The following is a 26056-nucleotide window of genomic DNA, read 5'->3' as shown; positions in this document are numbered from 1 at the left end:
CAGGGAACTTTACTTTAGAATGTTCTCTGAACATTTAAAAAAAACATGAAAGATGTATAAACGTATTTGAGAAACGTTACTGAAAGAACTTTTGGGTTTTTGCTTCAGAATTGTGAACTTGCCCGAACGTTAGCCACAGTTCTGAGACCGATGCCTGTTAGTCAAGCACGCATAGGCAATACAAAACAAGCTGCGATCACTATGACAACCCTGTTTAAAACATTCAGCTCTCAAGTTCTCCTGCACGAGAGGATTTTAGCAAGTCATCTGAATGCAGCTTAACCTAGTCGTCATCAAGAGATAATCTGTTACGGTGTGCTGACGCATATCTGTGTGTGTGTGTGTGTGTGTGTGTGTGTGTGTCTGAGAGAAAGAGAGTGTGTGTGTGTGTGTGTGTGTGTGTATGTGTATGTGTGTGTCTGTGAGAGAGAGAGAGTGTGTGTGTGTGAGTGTGTGTGAGTGTGTGTGTGTGTGTGTGTGTGTGTGTGTGTGTGTGTGTGTGTGTGTGTGTGTGTTTGTGTGTGCCTGAGAGAAAGAGAGAGTGTGTGTGTGTGTGTGTGTGTGTGTGTGTGTGTGTGTGTGTGTGTGTGTGTGTCTGTGAGAGAGAGAGTGTGTGTGTGTGTGTGTGTGTGTGTGTCTGTGAGAGAGAGAGTGTGTGTGTGTGTGTGTGTGTGTGTGTGTGTGTGTGTGTGTGTGTGTGTGTGTGTGTGTGTGTGTGTGTGTGTGTGAGAGAGAGAGTGTGTGTGTGTGTGTGTGTGTGTGTGTGTGTGTGTGTGTGTGTGTGTGTGTGTGTGTGTGTGTGTGTGTGTGTGTGTGTGTGTGTGTGTGTGTGTGTGTGTGTGTGTGTGTGTGTGTGTGTGTGTGTGTGTGTGTGGCCTCAAGCCAAATAATGTTTCCTAGGCATTAGGAATATGGTCAAATGTCTCCTCTCAGATCCCACTTAATATTCACTGTACTAATTACTGGTGAAATACAACCGCATCTACACATAATGAAAGGAGAGGAGACGTTTCTAATGCTCTGATGGCTCACTGCACCAGTGCACAGGATTATCTGAAGGCTACTTAAAGAGACACAATCACACACACACACACACACACACACACACACGTACTGACCTGAAGCGCTGGGATCTTTATTACATAAGACTCCCTCAAGTCAGTGCACGTGGACACACACCTGGCACACACACACACACACACAAGTGGACAGTCAGCGGTCAATGACAGAAAGAGGTCTAATAATCAGAGATCTTCAGGCCAGAAGTTTGAGTGCCTGGATCATCACGAGAGTGTTTATTTATAGGCTCTGCTCTGCATTAGACACAATGTTGCGATTGAAGCCCTTCAGAGAGAGAGAGAGAGAGAGAGAGAGAGAGAGAGAGAGAGAGAGAGAGAGAGAGAGAGAGAGAGAGAGATGTGACAGTGAGGGTGGACTAGGTCCAGTGCGCTTTATATCCACTCAGAAGTGGATCTCAGTCTCTGCTGATCTGCAACTGCTCTCCACCACAACACTGACAAAAACAGGCTGAGAGAAAGAAGAAGAAGGATATAGTAGAATAAGAAGAGATATAAAGAGAGAAGGATGCTCTCTTACAGATGTAGTGTGTAGGTGTGAAACTGTCACTGAGCACGAAGAACAAGAGCGGCGCTCGGTTGCAATGTCAGCGCACAAGTGTGTGTTTTTCAGGATTATTCCCACGACGCGATAAGAGATTTGGACGGTGGAAATGTGAGTTGAGGAAACTCTCCAGCACTAATTAATACACATCAAGGCTACATCTAAAACACAATCTGAACTGATCAGGTGAGTAACACCTATCGTATCTGTCAGTGGATTATATAACTGTTTTGTCTGGAGATCTAATCTTAGTTCCTCGTCATTTTGCTGTGCTTAAGTAACTCCTATTCATTTGATCCTAAAGTTGTTTATGTTTGAACATGAATGTGTGTTTGTGTGCGTGTGTGTGTGCGCGCTTGTGTTTTTCTGGCTATGTAAATTGCGTGCTGCTCCATCTAGGCCAGCCCACGCGCGCCTCTGGTTTCCATAGCAACTGTCGGGGGTTTAAAAGGGGTAGAGGAAGCGAGACAAAGTGGAAGCTCGTCTTTACACTCGGCTTTTACAACTCAGCAGCAGAGGATGAGCAAATGCATCTGCAAAATTTAGTAGACGCAACCATTGTTTAACCAGGTAAAATAACGAATAGGGACAAGAGTGGCCTTGCAGCAGACAAACACAAATGGAAATAACCAAAAGCCTAAAGAAAACAGGATGCAGAGTCATTTTGAGTGTGTAGCAGCCCTTGGGTCCAAAGAAACAGAGAGAGTCTCGACTGATGCATAAGGTGTCCTTTATTTAGTTCGTCAAACCAGCATGACGCTCAACTTTCACTCCATCAACTTTCTGGTCAATCACATACGAATAACATTAAAATACATACAAAGATAAATATACTTGAATAAGGTACAAACAATTACACAAATATTTTTACCACTAACCCAACCCATACTTCATTTAATTAACAACATACATTAAACTCCAAAGTAGTCCTTTACAGAGTGTCATACACCATCGGTTCCCAACAGGGGGGTCGCGTCATAATTTGAAAAGTGTTGAACAGTGAGCATTAAAGCAGCAGTCCGTAACTTTTTTTGTGTTCAAAATTTACTAAATTTATATAATTTAGTGAGTACATCATGAATCCATTTTCCAAACCGTGTTTTTGTCTTATCCTGAGTCACTATGGTAGCCTACACCTATAATAAGTGTTTATATTGGGACTATTTAACACTGGTTCGGGTCGCACCGCTGGTGTAACCCAGTGCGTGTGTGACTCTTCATAGACATAAACAGAGAGAAGTAGCCCCGGCTACAATGTTCTTCCGCAAGACGCATTATTCTGTTAATAAACGCATGTTTATTAATCACTAGAGCGCCAAACGATCATATTACATTAGCTAATTTTATTCACGATCCCCTGGCTGACCAAAAATGGGTTTTCAACGAGGTCCCAGACACCAGTCATTTTGTAATAGCCTATAATTAATTGTTTTTCCCCTTCACACCATAGTGAATACTGATATTTTTGGTATTGCATTTCAAATAGGGCCAATTAATAGGCTACTCCTAGGCTTACGTTTTTAAATTAAATTGTTTTTGTTTCAATATTATACGCTATTATTTGTGCATAAACATATCTGTAGTAATAGTGTAGTAGTGTTTGTTTAAAAACAAAACATTTTGTCATCTTTGCTGCAAGCTTACAAGAGCGACAATATCATTAAATGTGAAGGGGGGCCCTAAAATATTATCTTGGGAAAAAGGGGGGCTCAGGCAAAAAAAGGTTGGGAACCATTGTCATACACAACTAGATTTGAATGTTGTATTCCTGTGCAAAGCAAACCATCACTAGGTGAAATAGTAGATGGGAAAATAAATTAGATAAAAATGTTATTAATGGATTTAAAAATGGATTTATGAATAACCATTGTGAGTTTCTTTAGCACATAAAGTGCAATGTGTGAAAACTCCAATCACATTCTTTTACTAAGATTATTATCCAATCCAATAACCAATGGAGTCTGTCTTCCTCTGCAGACTTAAATAATGTAATCATTTTCAACGATTTATATTTATATTCAGTGACTCGGCTGTTTTATGCTCTATACTGTCGTTTTTTTTAATGCGTAATTCGCAATGCTTTATGCAATAGTTCATTGCGACAAACAAGTGTAGTTTTGTCTTTGACTCGCCATTTTTTAAACTTGCCATTGAACAGAAATTGCTTCTCGAACAAGAACAAATGTAGGACGGAGCTTGATTTTGTCCGTGGGGAATTGATTGGATTGTTGTGGTTTGCTATTGGTGGATCTGATGTGAGTGACAGGTCGCTCCGCCCTCATGCCATTAAACACATCATCATCACAGGCCCTATTTACAGCTGGTATTAAGATGCGTTTCGGTCAATCGGATCACAAGTGGACGACACTAAATACATTGTGTGTTAGTATATTACAGAGCGTGTTCGTTTTGCTTCCATAGTGTAAACTCTCATGTGATCGAATGTGTTCAAACTGCCATAAAAGACTGTCTTCTCTCCGTCTACTGATCTAATGCGTGAACATTATGGTACATTATACATTTACCCGCCCATAGACCCTTCCCTCGAAGAAATCAGGACCGAAGTGGTTGAAAGTGGACAAAAGAGACAGATTAAAACACCAGGTGTGAGCGGGAATGTGTCTCCCTCGTCTGCTCGTCTACCGAATCCGATCGGCCAAAACACATCTAAATTACAGCTGTAAACAGGGCCAGAGCGGAGAAGAGATGTCGCTGCAAGAGGGACTGGAAGATATTTTAATTAAAGCTTACGTGGGCATATGAAAAATTAAGAAAAAATGGGCACAGATAAATATTGCAAGAATTGTGATTTTTGATTTTATAGTTGCTTTAATGTTGTGATCCATCTCAGAGCTGGTTGTTTCAGTTCATGTCTTTTAACTAGGGGTGTAACGATACCCTCATGTCACGATTTGGCACATATCACGATACGATATTATTGCGATACACCAAGACATATGGTAAAAGGTTAACAAAAAATGTACAGTTGATTAAAATGCTAAATTTGGTGTAACATTGTGGGTGTAAATGAAAAGGCTTGGGCCTGGTGCTGGAAACCCAAAGCACAGGACAATAGTGACACCAGAATAAAAATATTCACGATTCTGAAATTGAAAAAACAGACTTATTTTAGACGAATATTGCACTCTGTCACTGACTAGATATATTTAAAATAATGTAGGCCACTTTTAACAGGTAACATAAGACATTTGGTATTATTAGGAGCCACAAATATTCCCCCATTGCATTATTATACATTATATTCAACGTTATATAAAGTAGTTTAAAGTAGTACTGACACTAAAACTCTGAAAACTTGAATTTTTTCCCCACAGAAATTTTATATACACAATACATATTTTTGCAGTTTTGTATTGCGATATATTGTGACACGATATATTGTTACACCCCTACTTTTAACAGAATTTTTTTTTTAAATCCTGTAAACTAATGGAAAAAATACAGCTGTGCTCTTTCTCTTCCAGCCATGGCTCTAAGCCCCACCCTCATCTTCACTCTCGCTCTGATTGGCTGCTGCGCTCTGGAGGACCCGCCCTCTCTTCAGGACCTGCCCCCTCCTCATGGGTGTGGCTCTACAGTGGACCCGCCCTACAGAGTTCTGTGCGACCTGGAGTCTGTGTGGGGCGTGGTGCTGGAGGCCGTAGCGTGCGGTGGGACCGTATCCGCTTTCATTCTGGTCATGATTCTGTTAGCCAAGCTGAAAACGGTAACGGAACCGGAGAAACGATGTGGCGTTGGTCCCCTCCTCCTCCTATTGGCCGGAACGATTGGTCTCTTCAGCCTATCGCTGGTGTTCTTGGTGGGGCGTGGCGAGGTACTCTGCATGGTGCGGCGTGGCCTGTGGGGGGCGCTGTTCGCCATGTGTTTCTCGTGTTTGCTAGTGCAGGGAGTGCGACTGAAGAAGCTAGCCGGAGGGAGGCGGAGCCAAGCGGGGAGTTCTCTAGCAGGATTGGCTGTCGCACTCACCGTGGTTCAAGGCATCATCGCTGGAGAGTGGCTGCTGCTTACGGTGGTCCGCGAGGGACACGCCGCCTGCGATTACCTGCCTTTAGACTTCGTGTTGGTTTGCAGCTACGCTCTAGTGTTGTTGCTAGCCGCCACTGTGTTGTCATTAGCCGTCGTGTTGTGTTGCGGGAGCAACCGAGAGGAGTCGAGCAGAAAGAGGATGAAGTGGAGGTGTAACGCCGTCTGGCTTTTCCTCTCATGTCTCTCTTCGCTTCTCCTTTGGGTCGCCTGGCTCGGTCTCTATCTCTACGGCAACGCTGGCATCATGACCGCGGCGAAGGATTGGGATGAGCCGGCATTGGCGGTTGCCTTGGTAACCGAGGGTTGGATACTGTTGTTATTTCACGCTATCCCAGAAACGCACCTGTGTTTGCGTCCGTCCGGTCAGAGGAATACAGACTCCGGGCAGAACTACTACGACACCCCTCAGCCCCCGGTGGCGCAAAGTTACCATGACGACGAGCGGCCAGCCAATCCCAGAGCTCCGTTCACAGAGAGTCAGGCGTACACTGTAGAGGAGCACAGCGCAGGTGGGTCGTTAAACAAAAACATGTGCAATAATTTGGGGAGGGGAGGTTAGGTTAGGTTTTGGTTATAAAAAAAAATTTAAACGACCATCCCAGACAGCAACATAGTGTCGGCCCAGATCTGGCGTACCAGATGTGGGCCGGATCTGGGCCGACACTATGTTGCTGTCTGAGATTAGGCAACGTTCTGAATATAAGTTCTCTTTAGGTTGTTACAAAAACCTTACTGCAACGCTCTGGGAAGGTTAGGTTTTACAAAAAATAAGCAACAGAGAATGTTTCTAGAACGTTATTATTTAGTTCTCAAAAAAATAACCAAATGGCAAGTTTGGCAACCATAAGGGAATGTTAGGGGAATGTTTGTGTTTTCAGGGGAGAAACATGCAAAACTTTTAAAGCTCATTTAATAGCCCATATGTTTAAATAATTCACATTTTTTTTAGCTTTATGCTATATGGACAGATTAGTGTTATTACACAGATTTCCAATAAAACATTTTTTTTTAGATATAATAATATACAAATTTAATATATATTGTTGTGGTTTTCACAGTTCTGCAGGCTGGAGGTTATCATAACGGATTGATCCGGCCCGCAATGCCCTTCAGGAGTCACGTTTACCAGCCCACTGAGATGACACTGCTCATGAATGCAGGACAGGTGAGATACAATACTATACGTACGTTTAGATACTGAATGAGTCTCAGTCTCACACACACGATTCACCTCCTGCTCTGTGTTTCAGATCCCAACAGCCCCTCCAAACTTCACAGGGAGGCATCTGTGGTGAGAGTGGCCACCATGGCAATAATGTCCTCTTCTGTCCTCTTCTACTTGGGCTGGTTTCAAAGGGGTCAAAAGGCACTTTATTAAGGTTCCATGTTAATAATTTGGGAATGCTACACTAATAAAATGACCTAAAGTAAAGCTGATTTAATTGAACGGGCATTTTCAGCATGGGAGCAGGCTAATTTTGCACATGATCTCTTTAAAGTGCTTAATACAAAATACAGGAAGCGTTACATATTTCATATTACACTGATTACACAGATATTACACTGTCTGTTTAGATTAAATTAATCAGACAAATCATGAGCTGATGAGGATTGGTCAGAATTTACATAAAAAGATGTGTGAATGAGAAAGGAGAGGGAGTGTTAAAGTCCATACGAAACGCCATTCACAAGCCCATTTTAATTACATAATGCGACATTTCTGAGCGTAAGAGAATAATTGTTTATATGAATTAATGATTTTAATCATTGTGAAGTGATTGGCTGTTTAAAAGTGTTAGTATATGGCAAGTGATTGGAAAATGTTCTAAGCATGTTTTGCTAATGTTCTCCTTAAGTTATGAAAAAAAAAAAATCTGAATGTTAGCTGAACGTTCAAAGTGTCCAGGTTTTAAATGTTTAAAAAAAACTTTTTCTTGGGAATATTACTTTTGAATATTCTCTGAACATTCTGAAACAAGTAGTAGCATTTTAAAAAAAAACATTATTTTTGTACTAACGTTTTGAGAAAATTATTAAAGACCAGATAACACTGAACAAATATTTTATAGCGAGCAAAGGCAGGGTTCTGGAAGTTAAAACTTCATTCATTTTCTCCATAGGGAAATTGATTTTTAACGATAACGTATAAATGTTCAAAGACATCCTTACTGTGAGGTTGTTAATCAATGGTGTTTGTTTCTGCTGGAGATGTCAGCCCACATTATTCCAGGTTATTTTTAAAATAATCGTGTATAACATTGGAATTCCTGGTGAAAAACTACATTACCCATGATGCTGTTCAAAAAATGCCACCAATCAGTTGAAACAAGCAACAGGTGCTAAAATAGCTCTTTAGCTCCGCCCACTGCCATGAAGTGCTGCAAATGTGCTTTTATATTTGTGTAGATATATGCATATTTAGCAAAAAAACTTAAAATATATTATTTTTATATATACAATCAACATTTGTAAATGAGAAGTTGTAAATTCTCCATAGTTCTTAATTAAATTATACTTCATGGGATTGAAGTTCTTTACCTCACCAAAGCTGTTTAGTAGGCAACACAGTCTTGTACCTTTGTCTTTTTGTCCAGTTTTAAACCTTTTTTGCTTCAGATCAAAGTTTTTAGTGTTGTGATTCACCTTAGCTGACTGGCTTAATGGTTTATAACGCTTTAACAAATACTTTTTTAAAATCCCAATGTGAGAAATAAATGGAAAAAATACTTCCGGAACTGGCGGGCGCTGTTGCACTCAATTACCGTTACTGGAATAACATTTGTTCATAACTTTGAGAGAACCTTGCCAAAATGTTCTGAGAACGTTCCCTGTTAGCTGGGTGGGGATTTGTGATGTCAGTCAAAAAGGCACATTATTTCAGAGTCCCGTTTACAAAGAATAACATGCACAACTGAAATATTCAAAATGTATCCAAAAATGTGTATTAAGGAAGTAAATAGCCTAGGGTTTTCATGTGATTTCATGTTGACTTTACAGAAAGATTGTGTCAGAGAGAATGAAAAATTGATTATCTCATTAATTTCTAGCCTTAGCAAATGTTCTGCCTGCATTCCACTGTAAATAATCAAAATCTATAACTTTGAAATGTATTAAAATGTATTTAATTTACTTAAACAGTTTTGTATAAATTGTCCAATTGTTAAACCTTTTTAAAAAATTGTATCTTTATGTTTGTTTTGATATCTCATCAGCGTTTGGTGTTTTTCCCCAAACTTTGCACGCTTGATTGCCAGTCTTTATGATGCAGTTGATGCTATACATCTATACATTTTACGCCGTGTTTGATCTTGTAAGGCAATACTGTGTTCTTTAGAGGAATGAATGAATGTGTATGAATGCTGCAGTCTCACAGAATGAGACACTTTTCAACAGGGTCGGTGGAAAAGCCTGAATTCGCTCTTTATTATGCTCGTGGTGTTCGGATCAATCGCACAGAATGGTTGTATTTTTCCCTATATTTGATGTCTCTATATTTGAAATAAATTATAATAAACATTCCTACCGTGTTTTCAAATCGCCTCCTGTCACTGTTTGCAAACTGCGTTGTGCGCATGCGCACACGCGTTCTTCTGTTGTTTAAAAATGGCGGTTGGCAAAACAGGCAAAACCATGATGCATTTTCTAGCGGACGCGTTCAGTTGCTGTTACCAAGGAAGTGGCCGAGCGATTTCTTCCGGATTAAGAGTCAAAAGGAAAGCTTTCCCACGTGTGGCGAATGTGTAAGTAATAAAACATAGATGTAACTAAAATAATACAGTGTGTTAAACGAGTAACGTTAACAATTCTAACCTGTTGTTAGCGAAGCGCTCGCTCTCTGCATACTTATGCAAGTCATTTAACTGCTTTTTAACGATACAAGTTGTTTGAATAATGTTGTTATAATATGATGCTTCTGTATTTTACAAATTAAAAGATATTTTTAAAAAAGTAACCCAGCTGTCATGGCATAGGCTACACACATCAACCTAATGTCATTTTTATGTTTTTCCTTCTCGACACAAACAGCCTAGAACTGAATAACGTGAATGAAAAATACATTCACGCTAAATAATTAAAGGGTTAGTTATACCATAAATTGTACCATAATACACCCCCCCTCAAGCCAACCTAGGTGTATATGAGTTTCTTCTTTCAGCCAAACATAGTCAATCGGAGTTATATTTAAAAATATATATATATCCTGGCTCTTCCCATCTCTATAATGGGAGTGAATGGTCCCTTAGATTTTGAAGCCCAAAAAGCATATCCATCCACCATAAAGTATATCCATATGGCTCCAGGGTGGTTAATTAAAGCCTTATGAAGCAAAGTGATGCGTTTTTGTGAGAAGAATATCCATATTTATAACTTCATATCATAATTACTGGCTAGTTCCGGTGCAAGAGTGACCTATAAATAGTTTATTTATTAAGTTATGAATATACATTTGAATGTTACTTATAAATATGAATGTCATTTATCTATCCCAAATAATGTTGTTTTCCTGCGTTTGCAGATGGTGAAGGTTGATCCAGAATCTGAAATCTGAGAAATTCAACAAACAGAACCAATGAAAAGCAACTCAAGGATGCAAAAAGCAAGAAGACGTTTTTGAGAAATCCGCTGACGATTTCATTCAACTCAGGAGAACATGGCTGTTGATGGGGCGACCAAAGAGAAGAAGAAAAAGAAGAAAATAAAGGTGAAGGAAGAAGTCGTCGTTCAGGATGCGGGAAACACAAATGTGATGCAGTGTCATGATGTGTCCGTTCAGACTGTTGTGAAAAAAGAACCGCTGATCGTAAACGCCAGAGATGAGGAGAAGAAGAAGAAGAAGAAGAAAAAGAAAGTGAAGGAGGAGGTGGAAGCAAATAGCCCCGTGACGGTGTGTCACGAAGTGTCCGTCCAGACTACCGCCAAAGCTGAATGCTCAGAAATCAATATCAGCGATGCTCCTGAAAAGACCATCAAGAAGAAAAAGAGGAAGATGAAGGAGGAGGAGCCAGAACCGCTGCGGGAGGAAGAGGATGGAGAGCATTCAGTTTCCAAGAAAAAGAAAGGCAAGAAAAAAGGATATGAAGATCAGGTGGAAGGTATTAAAAATAAAAAGATGAAAAAGGAGGTGGAGGTCAAAGAAGAAGAAGATGATTTAGGTTTTGATTTAGGACACATTGTAGAGATGGTGAAAAAGAAGAAGAAAAAAAGAAAACCAAACACAGGTTTGGAGGATGAAGAAACAAAGAAGAAAAGGAAAAAGAAGCAAGCTGATAAATGCATAGAGGAAGTGCAAAAGGTGAAAAAGAATAATAAGAAGAAGAAACCCTCTGCAAAAGAAAAGCCGGATGACGTCGTCAGCTCAAAGAAAAAGCCGGAGAAGAAGAGCAAGAAGCAGAAGAATAATTTAAAATGCGCGGATGAAGGTGAGAGTCTTCCTCACGCGAACGGAGGACCCGTCAGCTCGCCGGATAAAAAGACGAAAAAGACTGTGAAGGTGAAGGCTGATGATGTCATCGAGAAGATGGAGGAGGAGCCGGTGGGAAAGGAGGAGAGGAAAGAAGTGCAGAACAAGACGCCGGAAAAAGTTAAAAAGAAGGACATTAAAGAAGAGCGTCGTGAAGCGCTGAGGGCGAGGAAAACGGTGAGTCTCGTTGAGTTTTATTCTGCTGCGGAAAAACTGAGGCGTGTGATTGGCTGTTGACAATGTGACATCACTGTTATGATAATTACGTTTACTTTTAGTGTGGATATTTAACTTTTTGTGGTACTTTCATTCATATCAGTGTTATTATTTGTATACTTATTTAAAAATATGATTAAATACTACGCCTATATATGTTTTATTTTTATATTTTCAGTTTTCATTTTAATTTTAAAATCTTTTTCAGGTACCATTTATTCTATTTTTTAAGTAACAAAAAAGTTTTAGTTTTAATTTTAGTTAACTATAGTAACCCTGTTTCATATCAATGTTATTTTAGTATTATTTATATACTAATATAGCACAGTAGTCAACGTTTGAAGTGGATCCAAACCTTTCATCAAAGTTATGCATGAATTTTGAACAACACCCGTTCTTGTCTTAGGACAACTTTGATTTACTTTTTTGATCCACTTCAAATGTTGTCTACTGTATGGAATTATTTGAATTAGCTTTTATTTTTATATTTTAAATTTTAATTTTGAATTAGCTTTTATTTTTATATTTTTAATTTTATTTTTTCTAGTAATTTTGTTAAGTATTTTTGCCCTGCTTTAATCGTTTTTATTTGTTGTTTGTAAATATTAATATTTATCTTTAATTTTGTACTTAATTTTAATAGTTTTTAAAAATATATTTTTAATAGTTTTAGTTAACAATAAAATCACTGCTTCATATTAGGGTCAATAGATTAACATCAAAAGAATAACAGGATTTATTTACACTGTGATATTTCCTCTTTGGCAATCAATCAAATTAATATTTATTTATTTTATATAATTTTTCTATTGTTAAAAAATCACACTGTCCTATAAATAAGCTATTTTATTTATGCAAAGTATAATGTCATATCTTGCTTTGTGACGCATAATCTGGACATTTTGTGGCTTTGTTAAATTCATCCAGTCATGTGTTGCACCTACTTCTGGTGTGTTTTTCTGTACACTGAACAAAGAAACGCTCCACGAAGCAAGCAAATCCACAGCAGATCAGATTGTACAAAGTGTACTGCGTTTAAAATACTGGCTAGTAGTTTGATTTGACATTAAAAGTGCATCACACACTTATTTCTCCATCTACACTCAGAGTGATATCGTGTTCCTGTCGGCAAAGCCTGGAAATCAGGACGAAGTTTCAATAGATCAGGTAAAGCACCAGATCACCAATTCTGTTTTACACATGATATACCTCATGTTGAGATGTGATTAAAACACTGTATTATTCTCCAGGCGCGCCGTCTCGCCCTACAGATGGACATCGACAAGGAGTCGCAGCCGAAGCCGGTCAGTTTTCACATGCATTAAGTATATATTTCAGTCCTAAGGCAGCTTTGCAATCAGTACTAATGTGAATGTGAATTGTTTTGATCTGTTTGTAGACTCTGGGCCAGTGGGGCACGGCACAGTTCGACAGCCCCGACAGACAAACCAAGTTCCTGCGCTTGATGGGCGGCTTTAAGAAGAGCAGCCAGCCAGTCGCGGGATCCCCCGGCTCGGCCAATATGGCGCTAGGGAAAGAAGGCCAACAGACTTTGCAGCAAGGCCTTCTGGGAGAGTTTGAGCGTGCTCAGAGCCACCATATGGACTTCAAAATGAAAGGAGCAGGATTGGGGTTCGCAGCACCGTCCAATAAGAAGTTTACGATCGATGCTAACGCGCGGAACTCCGTGCGATTCGACGACTGAGGGAGAGTTCTGACAGTGAACGCTCTGTCATCATTTACTCAGACCCATGTGTCAGGAATCATATAAGGCACATCTGCCAAGCTACAAAAAAGGAGATATGTCCATAAGTCCACAAGATATATGTTTGAAATCTATGGAAGCTTGTTTCCGCCATGGAATAGAAGATAAAAAAGGTAATTAGGACATTTTATTTCACAATTCCGACTATTTTTACGCAAATGCAAGTTTACATCTCGCAATTCTTACTTTTTCTCTCAGAATTGCAAGATTTAATTATAATTGTGAGATATAAACTAACAATTCTGAGCAATACTTTTTTTTTTTTTCAGAATTGCACTAAAAATTTATATTTTTTCTCAGAATTGTGAGTTTATTTCTCACAATTCTGACTAAATCTCGCAAGTGCAAAAAAATTTGCAGAATTGCGAGATATAAACTCACAATTCTGAGAAGAAAGACAGAATTGCACGTTTATATCCCACAAGTCTGACTTTATAACTTGCCATTGCAACTTTATATCACGCAGTTCTGAGAAAAAAAGTCAGAATTACGAAATTCTGTGGCGGAAACAAACTTCCATTGAAATTACACTATGTTGAGTAAATGATGACAATGTTCATTTCTAGGCAAACTGCTTCCTTTAATGTATGAATCAACATGGGTTTATAAAATACTTTTTTTTTGGTCCTTAAATATGTTGTACTCAGGTGAAATATCAGGAGATGGATTTGAGTTCATCATGGGATTTTCCCATGAAAATGATTCTAAAAGAGAAGGACAGCAGGAAAGGCTGAATAAAGACACTGGATTAGAGCTGTCATGGTGGTTATGTGATGTTCTCATTATTGGCATTGCATTATAAGCAGTGTTTGTTATGCTGCTTTTTTCATTTTGCCAAGACTTTTGACTTGCATTGCATTCAAGGTATTTATGCAAGATCTTAAAGTTTGGGGTCTTTAAGATTTTATGCTCACCAAGGCTGCATTTATTTGATCAGTAAAAACAGTAATATTGTGAAATATTACTGCAAATTGAAAAACTGTTATCTATGAGAATGTGTTTAAATGTAATTTATTCCTGTGATCAAAGCTGAATTTTCAGCATCATTACTCCAGTCTTCAGTGTCACATGATCCTTCAGATATAATTCTAATATGATGATTTGTTGCTCAAGAAACATGATCAATATTATTATCAATGTTGACAACAGTTGTGCTGCCTCATAGTAAGTTGAAACTGATGGGTTTTTTTTTTACAGGATTCTTTGATGAAAAGAAAGTTCAAAAGAACAGTATTTATTTGAAATAGAACATTATAAATGTCTTAAGTGTCACTTTTGATCCAGTTAAATCATCCTTGCTGAATACAAGTATTAATTTCTTTAGAAAAATGTAATCTTACTGACCCCAAACTTTTGAATATTAGTGTATTTCTATCAGTGCTTGCAATCCTGGGATTCAAGCCCCCATTTGAGTTACAAGTAAATCCTCCAGTGTCTGTGTTGAGTCTTTATAGCAAACCACAATGAAACACTCAGGCAAAATTGAGCTGAGCTTGTGTTGTTAAACTTTATTTTTCTTCTCCTTTTTAAACACATGACCTCTAAAAACAGTTACAGACAAAAGGACAGAGTAAGGAAAAGGCATCAGATAAGACATTTCCAGATATTCTGAATAAAGGCAGCAAGAGGTAAAAGTAAATCATCTCTGGGTGACTATCTTGGTGGTTCATGTGCTTTTAAGAGTTAGAAAACAGTGTCGCCAAATGTTATTGCTCTATAAACTTCAAATCCCGTTGTGAAAGACTGAAAAATCTGTTGCAGAGACTGTGTTTGTGACAATAGCACAGTTCCAGTTCATCAAAATTTTAATCAAATGGCCTGGATGAGACAGAACATAGTTTATGTTCTTAAACTGTCAACATTCACACCAGCATGTAACAGATTTGGCCAATGACAAACTCAACACTAACCTTTAATCCTAGGCAATTTGGTTTAATATAAACACAGAGCTATGAGTGGATCTCACAAAAACCTTTCAAGAACGTCACGGTCATATTTCGCCCACAATTAAAAAGGAAAAAATGTTATATGCATTAAGGTTTCTGCATTGCGAGATTTTCTTGATGCACATTTTACAACAATTCTCAGTACCATAAAATCTCTCATTCATGTCTCTCTCTCTCTCTCTCTATATATATCCCCGGTATGTTTACATCATGTAATATGTTGTACTATCTTCAATCAATGCTGATGTAAAAAATACTTTCATTGCAGTAATGAGAATTATTTTTGAAAATAAAATGAATTACAAAAATAAAGCAAAACTTTCAGATGCATTACAGTAATGAGAAATTGTAGCTAAACATGCTTTATTGTCAAGAAAATACAACAAATTGCAACGCAAAAAAATATCAACTGCCCTAAAAACAGGCCTCTGTTGGTTTACCTTAAACAAAAAAATAAATTTCTTCTTTTCGATTTTGCACTTAAAATGTGACCCAGCAACATTCTGTTTACTTCAGATTCACTCATAATTTGTTCAATGTTTAAAGAAGCTGAATAATATGACATTCCCGCTCATGTTTCAGAGCTTCCAAAAGCACTGCAAGACATCTGAATATGTGATATCACAATCCAAGTATGTCAGCGCGCCTAGACCATCATGAATGCCAGAATACTGCTTAATAATGCAAGTACACTCAGATTATGGTCATGTGATCGGCTGTCGACGGGTTCTTTGCATTGACGGCAGTGTGGAATGTGACAGGAGATTTAAACCATCAAGATTCACATCAAGAATTCCGAACATACACGAGAGTTCCGTGAGAGAAGGGGGCGTGTCTTTGAAGCTGTGTGTTCCAGTGGGTGTGGTCTAGGGTTCCGGTGAGCGTGGCTTAGGCCTGCAGGTACTCCGGCTGTACCCGCGCGACCTTGCGAAACTCTTTGGCGTGTGTGCGAGGACACTGCATCTCACACCAGCTGATGGGCACCATCTGAGCCCCTGCGGGAAGAGATTTCACACGGCATGAGTGACACGAGCGAGGGCAGCACTTCATTAAAGGGATAGTTCACCCAAAAATTTTTATTAGCCCATGCTCAAGTCATCCTAGGTGTTTATGACTCAAAACTTTCGAATACAATTGGAGTTATCTTAAAAAAATGTCCTGGCTCTTCCATAAAAGTGCATCTATCCATCATAAAAGTGCATCTTTCCATCATAAAAGTGCATCTTTCCATGATAAAAGTGCATCTATCCATGATTAAAGTGCTCCACACTGCTCCGGGGGGTTAATAGAGTCCTTCTGAAGCGAAGCATTCGTGTAAGAAAATATTTATTCATAAGAAATTTTCATATTTACTTTATAAAGTAAAATAACTAGCTTCCGACCAAACAACGTACAGATTCCACTTAAGTCTAAAGCGCAACTTATGCGAGGAATGCGACGTACTGCTGATATTTACGCTACGCCATGACGCACTACGCTACTTCTGACGTCAGAAGTTGCGCTTTAGGCGCAAGTACAGTGCGTATGGCCAGAAGCTAGAATTTGACTTTGTAACGTGTTAAATATGGTTATTTTTCTTACACAAACACATGGCTTCGCTTCAGAAGGCCTTTATTAACCCCACCCCCAGAGCCGTATGAAGTTTGTTTATGATGGATAGATGCACTTTTATGGACTTCAAAACAAAAAAACAGCAATTTGAATGAATGCATTTTTTTAATATAACTCCGATTGTATTCGTCTGAAAAGAAGAATGTCATATACACCTAGGATGACTTGAGGTGAGTAAATCATGGGCTAATTTTCAGTTTTGGGTGAACTATCCCTTTAAAGCGCACTACTGTTGGAACGCTCCCTCACCCGCCTCGCTGTGGGCCACCACGACGCCCAGCTCGTTCTCCGCCGTGGTCAGCAGGTAGTTCGACTGCACGTCGCCCAAAGAGATCTGAGCGCCAAGGTCAAGGGTCACGAGCAACATTCAGGGTACTAGAGTTTCATTTTTCATATAGCATAAAGGATACCACTTTTGCAAGGACAATGTCGCCTGGCCTGAAGCTTTTGTATGTCTCCACCTGAAATAAGAGCCGCAATTCAGCAAATATACATGACATTTTATTGAAAACAATAATTTACCACAAACTCACCTTATCTTTCTCTGTCGCTCTCACGTCTTCTCTTCTGGTGAAATCAAAAAAAGAATCGAATTTTTGTTTTTTATACTATTATTGGTAATAAAATAAATGACATTTAAAACTATTAATTGATATAAATGTAATAATTAAGTCTTGATTGAAGAATGAAATGTTCATACCTGATAGTGCCTCTGAACCGGTCTTTAAGCGGCGTTGACCCCACATACAAGATGTGGACTTTGGCAAATCGTGGGTTGATACTCGTCACCTGCAAAGAGTGACAATCACACGTCCGATGTTAATTTAACATAATACATCATGGAGTAAATGACAAAGAAAGAAAGAATTTGACCGTGGTTTTTTTCTATTTTTTTTTTTACCTTTATTAAATCTCAAAAATAAACAGGAATTTTCATTTTTAAACACACCCACGATAAAATCAAGCAGAATACATTCAAAGAAAAATTAATAAAAATATTTTCAGCATTAGAAAAAGTCATACCGGTTTGGAACGACGTGAGAAGTAAATTAATCATAGCATTTTCATTTTATAAGCACCAATGATGTCATGTTTTGTACAGGACACTCACCTTACAGGTGACGATGGCACCGACGTCAGGCAAGAGTTGTGCTTCTGTCTCCCTGACCACTGAAATCACCGGGAGCTATAAAAGAAGAAAATGTCATGGTTACATTATGAAGAAGCAGGAAGATTTAAAGCAGCACTATGTAGTTTTTGCTCTCGGGGTTCCCCCTACAGTTGGGAAACAGTATTGTCTTCTACTACGGCCGTAAAATCGGTCATGTTACACCAGGGGATATACGTGCATTTGTTGACAAGCCGATATCGACATGAGTTCTCGCGAGTTCTCATCTCTTGGGCAGATTGCCAGTGTTGTGTGTGAAATGTCTTCATCCCAGGTACATTGTCATATATTTCAGCATGTCATATGAATATAACTTCATGGGTTTTTTTTGTTGGTTTTTTAACGCCAAAATATCGCGTATCTCACGTTTACAAGCCAGCGTCATCATAGTAGCCTATTTGCTACTGTTTTACATTATGGATATGCTAATTCAATTCAATCTTTGTGTGGTAGATAATATCCATATATCGTCAATATTATAATATCAAGCTACCATAGATGAATCTGCAAATTTGAAAAATCGATTTGCATTATAGCCTGAGGCAAGACACTTTCACCAGAAAAATAAATAAACAAACATGACTATCATGAAGATAAATAGGACCAGATAGATTCCGTAACATGGCCAGGCAGACAACAAATTCGAAAAAATAGAGATAGTATGCAAGTAGGGCTGCAACAACTAATCGATAAAATCGATTATAATCGATTATGAAAATCGTTGTCAACGAATGTCATTATCGATTAGTTGGTCTGCTTACGTCACGGGGAGCGTTTACTGGTACGCACACACACGCAAGGTCTCTCTCCCTCAGGCGCTCTGCCGAGCGCGCGCTACACGGTTTGGAGCAGTCTCTTCTGTCTCGCATGCGCGCTCTTGCTTGCGCGCTCTAGATTTCGGGAGTTTGAACTAATTCGCGGGCATCAGGGAGCCGCAATCAATATGCGGGAGACTCCCGGGACTTCCGGGATCTTGGGATGTCGGTATTTTGTCTCGAGCATCAGGTTGTGCAATCAGTTCGCTCGCAACGTAAGTGATGGATTAAAATAGCGCTACCGCAGAAATAGGTTAAATTAAAACGGTCTTTACAAAGCGAAGCACTAAATATAAAGGCAGTTAATAACAGCAGCAGTAAAATATTGTTTTTTAGTCACTTTACTCAGTGGTTTTCAGCGAATGCTTGTGCACTAATGCATAATTTCTCCAGTCCTTTACTCAAGCCTGTTAGCTTGCTGGGTAACGTTACCTCCGTTCCGTTCTCTTTTTATAGCATTTGTCTACTAAGTTTTAATTGTTTTTCAAACGCGATCTACTGCGGCTCTACGTTCACACAATTGTTTTCAGTCTTTCTATATTTATTTAATCAATTTATCCTTATATTATTCTTTTATATATTATATATAATATATATTATATTCTTTATCCTTATATTCCTTATATATAATTAATTTTAAATAAAAATTAAATGAATTATATATTTTAGATGTTTTTAGTTTGTTTTTAGTTCAGATATTCACATCTGAACAACATGTCTGTGTAAATTTGTTTTAACAAAAATTGTGTTAAAACATAATATGTTGGATATCATTTTTTTAACAATAATCATGTTTGTCAACTTGCCATCAGCAATTATCATTAAAAACAATGCAAATATTGATATTAGTAAAACTCAATGTGTGGCTTTTGCACTTTTTAAAGTACACTTTTACACATAAATACCCTGATTTACGGTTTTATTTAGTTATAATAAAAAAAAAATCTAATTTAATTTCTATCCGATTAATCGATCAATCGAAAAAATAATCGTCCGATTAATCGATTATCAAAATAATCGTTAGTTGCAGCCCTATATGCAAGCAATATATTCCCTAGTCCAACAGCACTACGGCCAGGTCATCATCGGTCGGGCACCCCTCCTCCTCCTTTAGCTCACGCCAGCGAGCGAACGCTGGACCCAGGGGCCAATGGAGGGCGCTAGGGCGCCGCCCCCCCATGAGCCAGACCACAGTTTGAGCCACAAATAAATACATGTAAATATACATAAATAAATAATATATACAAATTGTCAATATTTGTGTGTTTGAGATATTAAATGCACCCAGTATATGTGAAAAACATGATAGAAATTCATTTATCTGTTTTTTTCTACACGTCCCCTCCAGCTCTGTGCACGTGATCAGCTCTGGGGCGCTGGAGAAATCGCCCCAGAAAGGCAGGTCTCTGGAGCAGTTTCGCCAATTGCGGATTTAAAATATAAATGTTTGACATAATCTGTAGCCAATCAGCGAGCTCCAATCAGGTCAGCTATGGGCGATTCTTTTAGCGCCCCAAACTGCGCGCATCTGCATCTCTATCAGACAGCAAGACTATCGGAGCAGTACACTAGAAAGGCCTGGCTAGCTGGATGTGGTCATGCTAATGCCTTATTTTGGTGATTACTTTTTAAAACAACAGTGACAGATCCAGCATGGACAGTTACCGGAGTGAGGGAAGCAGCACCTGTCTGAGAAAGTAAACAGTTTGAGTTATATTTCAAATGCAAATGGAAAGTTTGTGCAATTTGTTTGTTTTTGTGTAAGAATGCCTCAGCCTTGTAATATGGCATTAACTAATTGCTGACTTTATCACAAAGCACTGGTATCATGTAGTTTGTGTTAAAATGTGTTTGGGTGGTTATTAATAATAATTATTATTATTTGTATTTATATAGTGTCTTTCCAACACACAAGTTCGCTTTACAAAGATATGTAAAGGCAGTGGTTCTCAAACTGTTGTACGTAACGTTACGTACGTGAGGTGACAGAAGGGGGTACGGGAACAAAATGCTGAATTTTGCCGTTCATTTAAGTCGACCTCACATTAAAATAAGATTTAAAAAGCATGTTTTTCTATCAGGTAAAATTCTGTAAATACATGACATTCTCGTGGAGATTGCTGCCTTGGCAAATCGCACTATACTACCGTTCTAGACAATGTACCTTTGTAAAATAAGAGATTTAGCACTTACTAGCATGCAGAACAAATATAGACACAGGCTGTGCATGGAAATCAATATAAGATTCAAACTCTCTTCGATACAGACACATTCCCTGTGTGAGTTCCTGTGTTTAATGTTGATCACATTATATGAAGGTTCACACGATTGCAAATGTGACATTGATTTTATACAACAGTTCAACAAACGAAATATTAATAAGTGATGTTCATTTAGGCTACAACACAATTGTTCACAACAAAATAATAGCTCCAACGAAAGCCACAGCAGAACTGCAGCACACAGCAGTGTTTGTGAGCAAATCTGCGGCTTTGAACGAATCATTAGAGTCTATGAATCAATTATTAATTCATAAATACATCCACTTCCTTCGTTACTGAATGAATGACTCGATGACTCACCACCTATTGGTAGTTTTAATTTAACATTTAAAAGCATCACTTTGTTTTTACCATCATTGCGCATTCTCTATTGATTTTTTTATTTAAATCGATTTAAGGGGGCAAATATTGTAAGGTGTGACTGAAGAGTGGGGGTAGGAAGTAAGATGTTAAAAGCCTCATGGGGTACAACTCTAAAAAGATTGAGAACCACTGGGACTGGGTTAAGGAATAGAACAATCAACATCAAAGCACAACACACATACCAAGGGCAGAAAGTAGGCCTAATATACAGAGGTCACTTACAAAGTTAAGTTAAAGATACAAACAAAGAGGAATTCAAAAAAATAGCATATAAATAGCAATGTTTAATCTACAGACTGTGAGCTAAAGAGTAGGCTAATACGGGTCCTTCTCAAAAAATTAGCATATTGTGATAAAGTTCATTATTTTCCATAATGTAATGATAAAAATTAAACTTTCATATAATTTAGATTCATTGCACACCAACTGAAATATTTCAGGTCTTTTATTGTTTTAATACTGATGATTTTGGCATACAGCTCATGAAAACCCAAAATTCCTGTCTCAAAAAATTAGCATATTTTATCCGACCCATAAAGAAGTGTTTTTAATTCAATAAAAAGTCAAACTTCAAATAATTATGTTCGGTTATGCACTCAATACTTGGTCGGGAATCCTTTTGCAGAAATGACTGCTTCAATGCGGCGTGGCATGGAGGCAATCAGCCTGTGGCACTGCTGAGGTGTTATGGAGGCCCAGGATGCTTCGATAGCGGCCTTAAGCTCATCCAGAGTGTTGGGTCTTGCGTCTCTCAACTTTCTCTTCACAATATCCCACAGATTCTGTACGGAGTTAAGGTCAGGAGAGTTGGCAGGCCAATTGAGCACAGTAATACCATGGTCAGTAAACCATTTACCAGTGGTTTTGGCACTGTGAGCAGGTGCCAGGTCGTGCTGAAAAATGAAATCTTCATCTCCATAAAGTTTTTCAGCAGATGGAAGCATGAAGTGCTCCAAAATCTCCTGATAGCTAGCTGCATTGACCCTGCCCTTGATAAAACACAGTGGACCAACACCAGCAGCTGACATGGCACCCCAGACCATCACTGACTGTAGGTACTTGACACTGGACTTCAGGCATTTTGGCATTTCCTTCTCCCCAGTCTTCCTCCAGACTCTGGCACCTTGATTTCCGAATGACATGCAAAATTTGCTTTCATCCGAAAAAAGTACTTTGGACCACTGAGCAACAGTCCAGTGCTGCTTCTCTGTAGCCCAGGTCAGGCGCTTCTGCCGCTGTTTCTGGTTCAAAAGTGGCTTGATCTGGGGAATGCGGAACCTGTAGCCCATTTCCTGCACACGCCTGTGCACGGTGGCTCTGGATGTTTCTACTCCAGACTCAGTCCACTGCTTCCGCAGGTCCCCGAAGGTCTGGAATCGGTCCTTCTCCACAATCTTCCTCAGGGTCCGGTCACCTCTTCTCGTTGTGCAGCGTTTTTTGCCACACTTTTTCCTTCCCACAGACTTCCCACTGAGGTGCCTTGATACAGCTCTCTGGGAACAGCCTATTTGTTCAGAAATTTCTTTCTGTCTTACCCTCTTGCTTGAGGGTGTCAATGATGGCCTTCTGGACAGCAGTCAGGTCGGCAGTCTTACCCATGATTGCGGTTTTGAGTAATGAAACAGGCTGGGAGTTTTTAAAAGCATCAGGAATCTTTTGCAGGTGTTTAGAGTTAATTAGTTGATTCAGATGATTAGGTTAATAGCTCGTTTAGAGACCCTTTTCATGATGCTAATTTTTTGAGAGAGGAATTTGGGGTTTTCATGAGCTGTATGCCAAAATTATCAGTATTAAAACAATAAAAGACCTGAAATATTTCAGTTGGTGTGCAATGAATCTAAAATATATGAAAGTTTAATTTTTATCATTACATTATGGAAAATAATGAACTTTATCACAATATGCTAATTTTTTTAGAAGGACCTGTATACAAAATCAGATAAAATATCTGTTTTTGAAGGAGAGAAGGGTGGATGTTGGACGGATGTCTTGAGCAAGAGCGTTTCCCAACTTCGAAGCCACTACACTAAAAGACTCCCATGTTACCATACTATTGAAACCGACAGAATATGACACAGCCCCATCTCAGATATTTTTTACCAGCCGCCACTGGCTGGACCAATATTGATCCTCGTCCGGCCTTTTATTTTGTCACTCTTCTTTTTTCTCTTTCTAGTCTCCTCCGACAAAACCTTTCCCTTCTTCTTTTTAGTTGCTGCTTCGGCCATGACAACAACATACAGACGGCAAACAAACGCTAGTTCGGCTCTCACGTCAGAATTTGAGGAAGTGGTGGGGGAAGTGAGGTATGCCGTAAAGTAGTCGAATTTTGTAGGTTTTTTTTGTGCTCGGGTTACTACCTGAACCCCGAAGTTACGTAGTGCCAGTAAAAGTGATACAGACACTGTCAGGCTATGGCAGACGTGTCATTCAACCAATTGTAAGTCGATGTACCATCTCTCATGTCTTGGAAATATATTATGAAGGTAAAAAACTACATAGTGTTGCTTTAAGTTTTACAAATGAGTAAAATTGTTGAGTTCAAATTCAAACCAAAATATAATGAAAGTGAACTGACCTCCTCGCCCTCGTTCTTTCTCAGCACGTATCCCGCGAGCGTAGCGAAGATGTATCCATGCCGCAGATCCGTGCCGGTACCAGGAATACAGTCCTCTGTGCTGCAGAGCCTTTCACCTGCGTGAAGAGCACATCCAGACATCAAACTTCACATCATCAACAGGAATGCACTTACAATTGAACTCTATGTGGCAAGGATAAACATTAAAAAACTGTGCACAACATTAGTTCTAAAATTCATGCGCCCTCATATTCTTCAATCCAAATAACTTCCTCTTGCAGAATCTGTTCACTGATGATGTGTTTATTGGCGTAAGGGCGGGGCAACCGGTCACTCACATGAGATCGACCAATAGCAAACCACAACCATCCAATCAATTCCCAATGGACAAAATTAAGTCCCGCCCTACATTCGTTCTTGTTCGAGAAGCCGTTTCACTCAGATATACGACATAGGGAAGAAAAGCCGATCAACCTCAGTTTTATTCCGACTTCAACATTTTACATGTAAAAATGGGTCTAGTATGATAGAATTTGTTTCCTTATCTGTGTAAACGTAATCCAATATTTCACCCCGTCATCATGATCATACAGCGTAATTTCACACAATATGAGCAAGGATGCCAGAAATTAACTTTTACATACTGTAATGTTTTTATATATTGTGATATAATATTTTTAATTATTACTACTATGTTTTCAAACTGCACTACTGGAATTACGTCGTTAAACGAGAAGTTCGTCCGCTAAGAAAAGTAGTTCCACTGCTAAGTCAAATAAAACAAAGTTTTGTACAGAAATATACAAGTGCATTAACAAAGAACTTTTCTACTTTAAAACGCTTCCTTACACTAGGTCATTTTACTTCTATTGTAAGTGAATGCACGCAACTTTTTTACAAACTGAAGGAGTAGCCTAATTTATTTTCTGTCACAGATGCAATCCATAAAACATTTATTTAAAGTCCCCCAGTGGTGAAAATCAAGCTTATAATGTCGTTTATATTATGTCTACTTCGTTTTTATAATAAGCTTTAAGACAAACCATGTGGAAATTCATAAGTCAACACCATTGCTGAGTATTTTCTCTTTAAAACTGCAGTGAACCAAAGACAGTCTCAAAAACACTGTTTGAAATCGCTGGTGTTTCTGACGTCACACACTACCTTGTAACCAATCAGATCGACGTGTGATCGTCAACTAATGTGAGTGAGTGGAGGCGGTGCTAACTTGCATAAATGAGGCAAAGGTGTAGTTACATTCCAGATATTTTAAGGGATTAAGAATAAAAATTCAAGAAAAAAAACATTTAAATATGTCATTTAAGTGATCAACGATGCGTTTTAAGAGATAAAATTTTTGACTACAGGGGAACTTTAAAACTGGATCTCTTAGACTTGAAGCATTTCAGGGAATCCAATGATTTAAGCAACCCGCGTCGTTCATTATCCGCGAGTTCGTGTAGAGACACATATGTGTGTGTGTTTCTGAGCAGGTGTGTATGACAGCAGCGCTCGCGCCCTGGGCGGGGGTGGGCAGGGCTCGCCAAACGAGTCTTTAAACCCTGCAAACACCTCCAGAGACACGCTTATTTAAATCACGTCAACTATACAGTATGGTCGAAATACAGTTAAACCAACATCAGCTGTTTTTGACATAAGTTGACTGAAGCTGAACATACCTATGCGTTTATAACGTCATCATAGTGCTGCGCCTGCGGATGATTCAGCCCTACATAAACGCACGCTGACCGTAATGCACGTGAGAGATTAACTGCCCTTAACTTTTACCAACCACATCACAAAATGTCATTATGTGTACAAGCCTAGAGCCAAGCCTTGCAGTGATTATGTCGATAAAACCAAAAGAAAGCGCAAATAACATTATAATAACTGCGACCCACCTGGAACACACAGCTTCATGGGCGACATGTTTTCAAGAAGCGAGAGTCGGATTTTGATTGGCTATTGGTCAGCGGGCAACTCGTGCTCTGATTGGCCACCTCATCATGTGCGGTTCAAGTAAACCGCCATATTTGTTGTGGCTGTAAAAGCACGTTACCTACTTAGGTTTATAGTTAATACAACTCTTTAACTTTTCAAATCTAAAATTCATTGTATATTGAGAAAGTATATTTCCTGATAATTCAACGTCATGTCAAAAAATGTATATTTCCCTCAAACCAG

The 26056-nt window shown here is 38.9% G+C and overlaps 3 protein-coding genes and 1 long non-coding RNA gene across 8 annotated transcripts; 2 read left to right on the top strand and 2 right to left on the bottom strand.

Moving 5' to 3' along the window:
* Positions 1-1389: 1389 nt before the first annotated feature.
* gprc5bb (G protein-coupled receptor, class C, group 5, member Bb) lies at positions 1390-9202 on the top strand. Of its 2 annotated transcripts, none has more exons than XM_077245856.1 (4): positions 1390-1806; positions 5106-6176; positions 6726-6832; positions 6918-9202. In XM_077245856.1, exons 2-4 carry the CDS (start codon positions 5108-5110, stop codon positions 6960-6962), a joined length of 1221 nt encoding a protein of 406 aa, XP_077101971.1. In that variant the 5' UTR covers positions 1390-1806; positions 5106-5107; the 3' UTR covers positions 6963-9202. The 2 variants fall into 2 exon arrangements, with proteins under 2 accessions (XP_077101971.1, XP_077101972.1); XM_077245857.1 differs by having other exon boundaries at positions 1606-1731.
* On the bottom strand, positions 2334-9258 carry LOC143753503 (uncharacterized). Its single transcript, XR_013207754.1, has 3 exons — positions 9191-9258; positions 6899-7011; positions 2334-6155 (listed from the first exon to the last, which is right to left on the bottom strand). It is a non-coding gene; the product is annotated as an uncharacterized LOC143753503 (long non-coding RNA).
* Positions 9246-15367, top strand: knop1 (lysine-rich nucleolar protein 1). Of its 4 annotated transcripts, XR_013207747.1 has the most exons (7): positions 9246-9407; positions 10184-11305; positions 12452-12511; positions 12595-12648; positions 12744-13355; positions 13500-14212; positions 14474-15367. XR_013207747.1 is itself a non-coding variant. In XM_077245835.1 (5 exons), the coding sequence occupies exons 2-5, from the start codon at positions 10319-10321 to the stop codon at positions 13047-13049; spliced, it is 1407 nt and encodes a 468-aa protein (XP_077101950.1). In that variant the 5' UTR covers positions 9246-9407; positions 10184-10318; the 3' UTR covers positions 13050-15367. The 4 variants fall into 4 exon arrangements, 1 of the variants encoding a protein (XP_077101950.1); XR_013207746.1 differs by having other exon boundaries at positions 13500-15367; XR_013207745.1 differs by having other exon boundaries at positions 12744-14212.
* Positions 14598-25853, bottom strand: exosc1 (exosome component 1). Its single transcript, XM_077245870.1, has 8 exons — positions 25774-25853; positions 23873-23988; positions 17778-17852; positions 17367-17455; positions 17200-17233; positions 17077-17127; positions 16916-17000; positions 14598-16050 (listed from the first exon to the last, which is right to left on the bottom strand). Exons 1-8 carry the CDS (start codon positions 25799-25801, stop codon positions 15944-15946), a joined length of 585 nt encoding a protein of 194 aa, XP_077101985.1. The 5' UTR covers positions 25802-25853; the 3' UTR covers positions 14598-15943.
* Positions 25854-26056: the final 203 nt, after the last annotated feature.

This window comes from Siphateles boraxobius, unplaced genomic scaffold (assembly GCF_051911475.1).
Source record: "Siphateles boraxobius isolate OS27281-9 unplaced genomic scaffold, OSU_SipBor_1 29, whole genome shotgun sequence".
In the NCBI taxonomy this organism is placed as follows: domain Eukaryota; kingdom Metazoa; phylum Chordata; class Actinopteri; order Cypriniformes; family Leuciscidae; genus Siphateles; species Siphateles boraxobius.
This window is presented reverse-complemented; position numbering and strand designations above follow the sequence as displayed.

Bases quoted from the DNA above. Each gene is read 5' to 3' on its own strand.
- gprc5bb (XM_077245856.1), top strand. From the start codon at position 5,108: ATGGCTCTAAGCCCCACCCTCATCTTCACTCTCGCTCTGATTGGCTGC. The intron at 6,177-6,725 runs GTGGGTCGTTAA...TGGTTTTCACAG, and splicing joins TGTAGAGGAGCACAGCGCAG to TTCTGCAGGCTGGAGGTTAT. The intron at 6,833-6,917 runs GTGAGATACAAT...TCTGTGTTTCAG, and splicing joins TGCTCATGAATGCAGGACAG to ATCCCAACAGCCCCTCCAAA.
- exosc1 (XM_077245870.1), bottom strand. From the start codon at position 25,801: ATGTCGCCCATGAAGCTGTGTGTTCCAG. The intron at 17,853-23,872 runs GTCAGTTCACTT...CTTCTTTTATAG, and splicing joins GAAAGAACGAGGGCGAGGAG to CTCCCGGTGATTTCAGTGGT. The intron at 17,234-17,366 runs GTATGAACATTT...TGATTTCACCAG, and splicing joins CGGTTCAGAGGCACTATCAG to AAGAGAAGACGTGAGAGCGA.
- knop1 (XM_077245835.1), top strand. From the start codon at position 10,319: ATGGCTGTTGATGGGGCGACCAAAGAGAAGAAGAAAAAGAAGAAAATA. The intron at 12,512-12,594 runs GTAAAGCACCAG...ATTATTCTCCAG, and splicing joins ACGAAGTTTCAATAGATCAG to GCGCGCCGTCTCGCCCTACA. The intron at 12,649-12,743 runs GTCAGTTTTCAC...ATCTGTTTGTAG, and splicing joins AGGAGTCGCAGCCGAAGCCG to ACTCTGGGCCAGTGGGGCAC.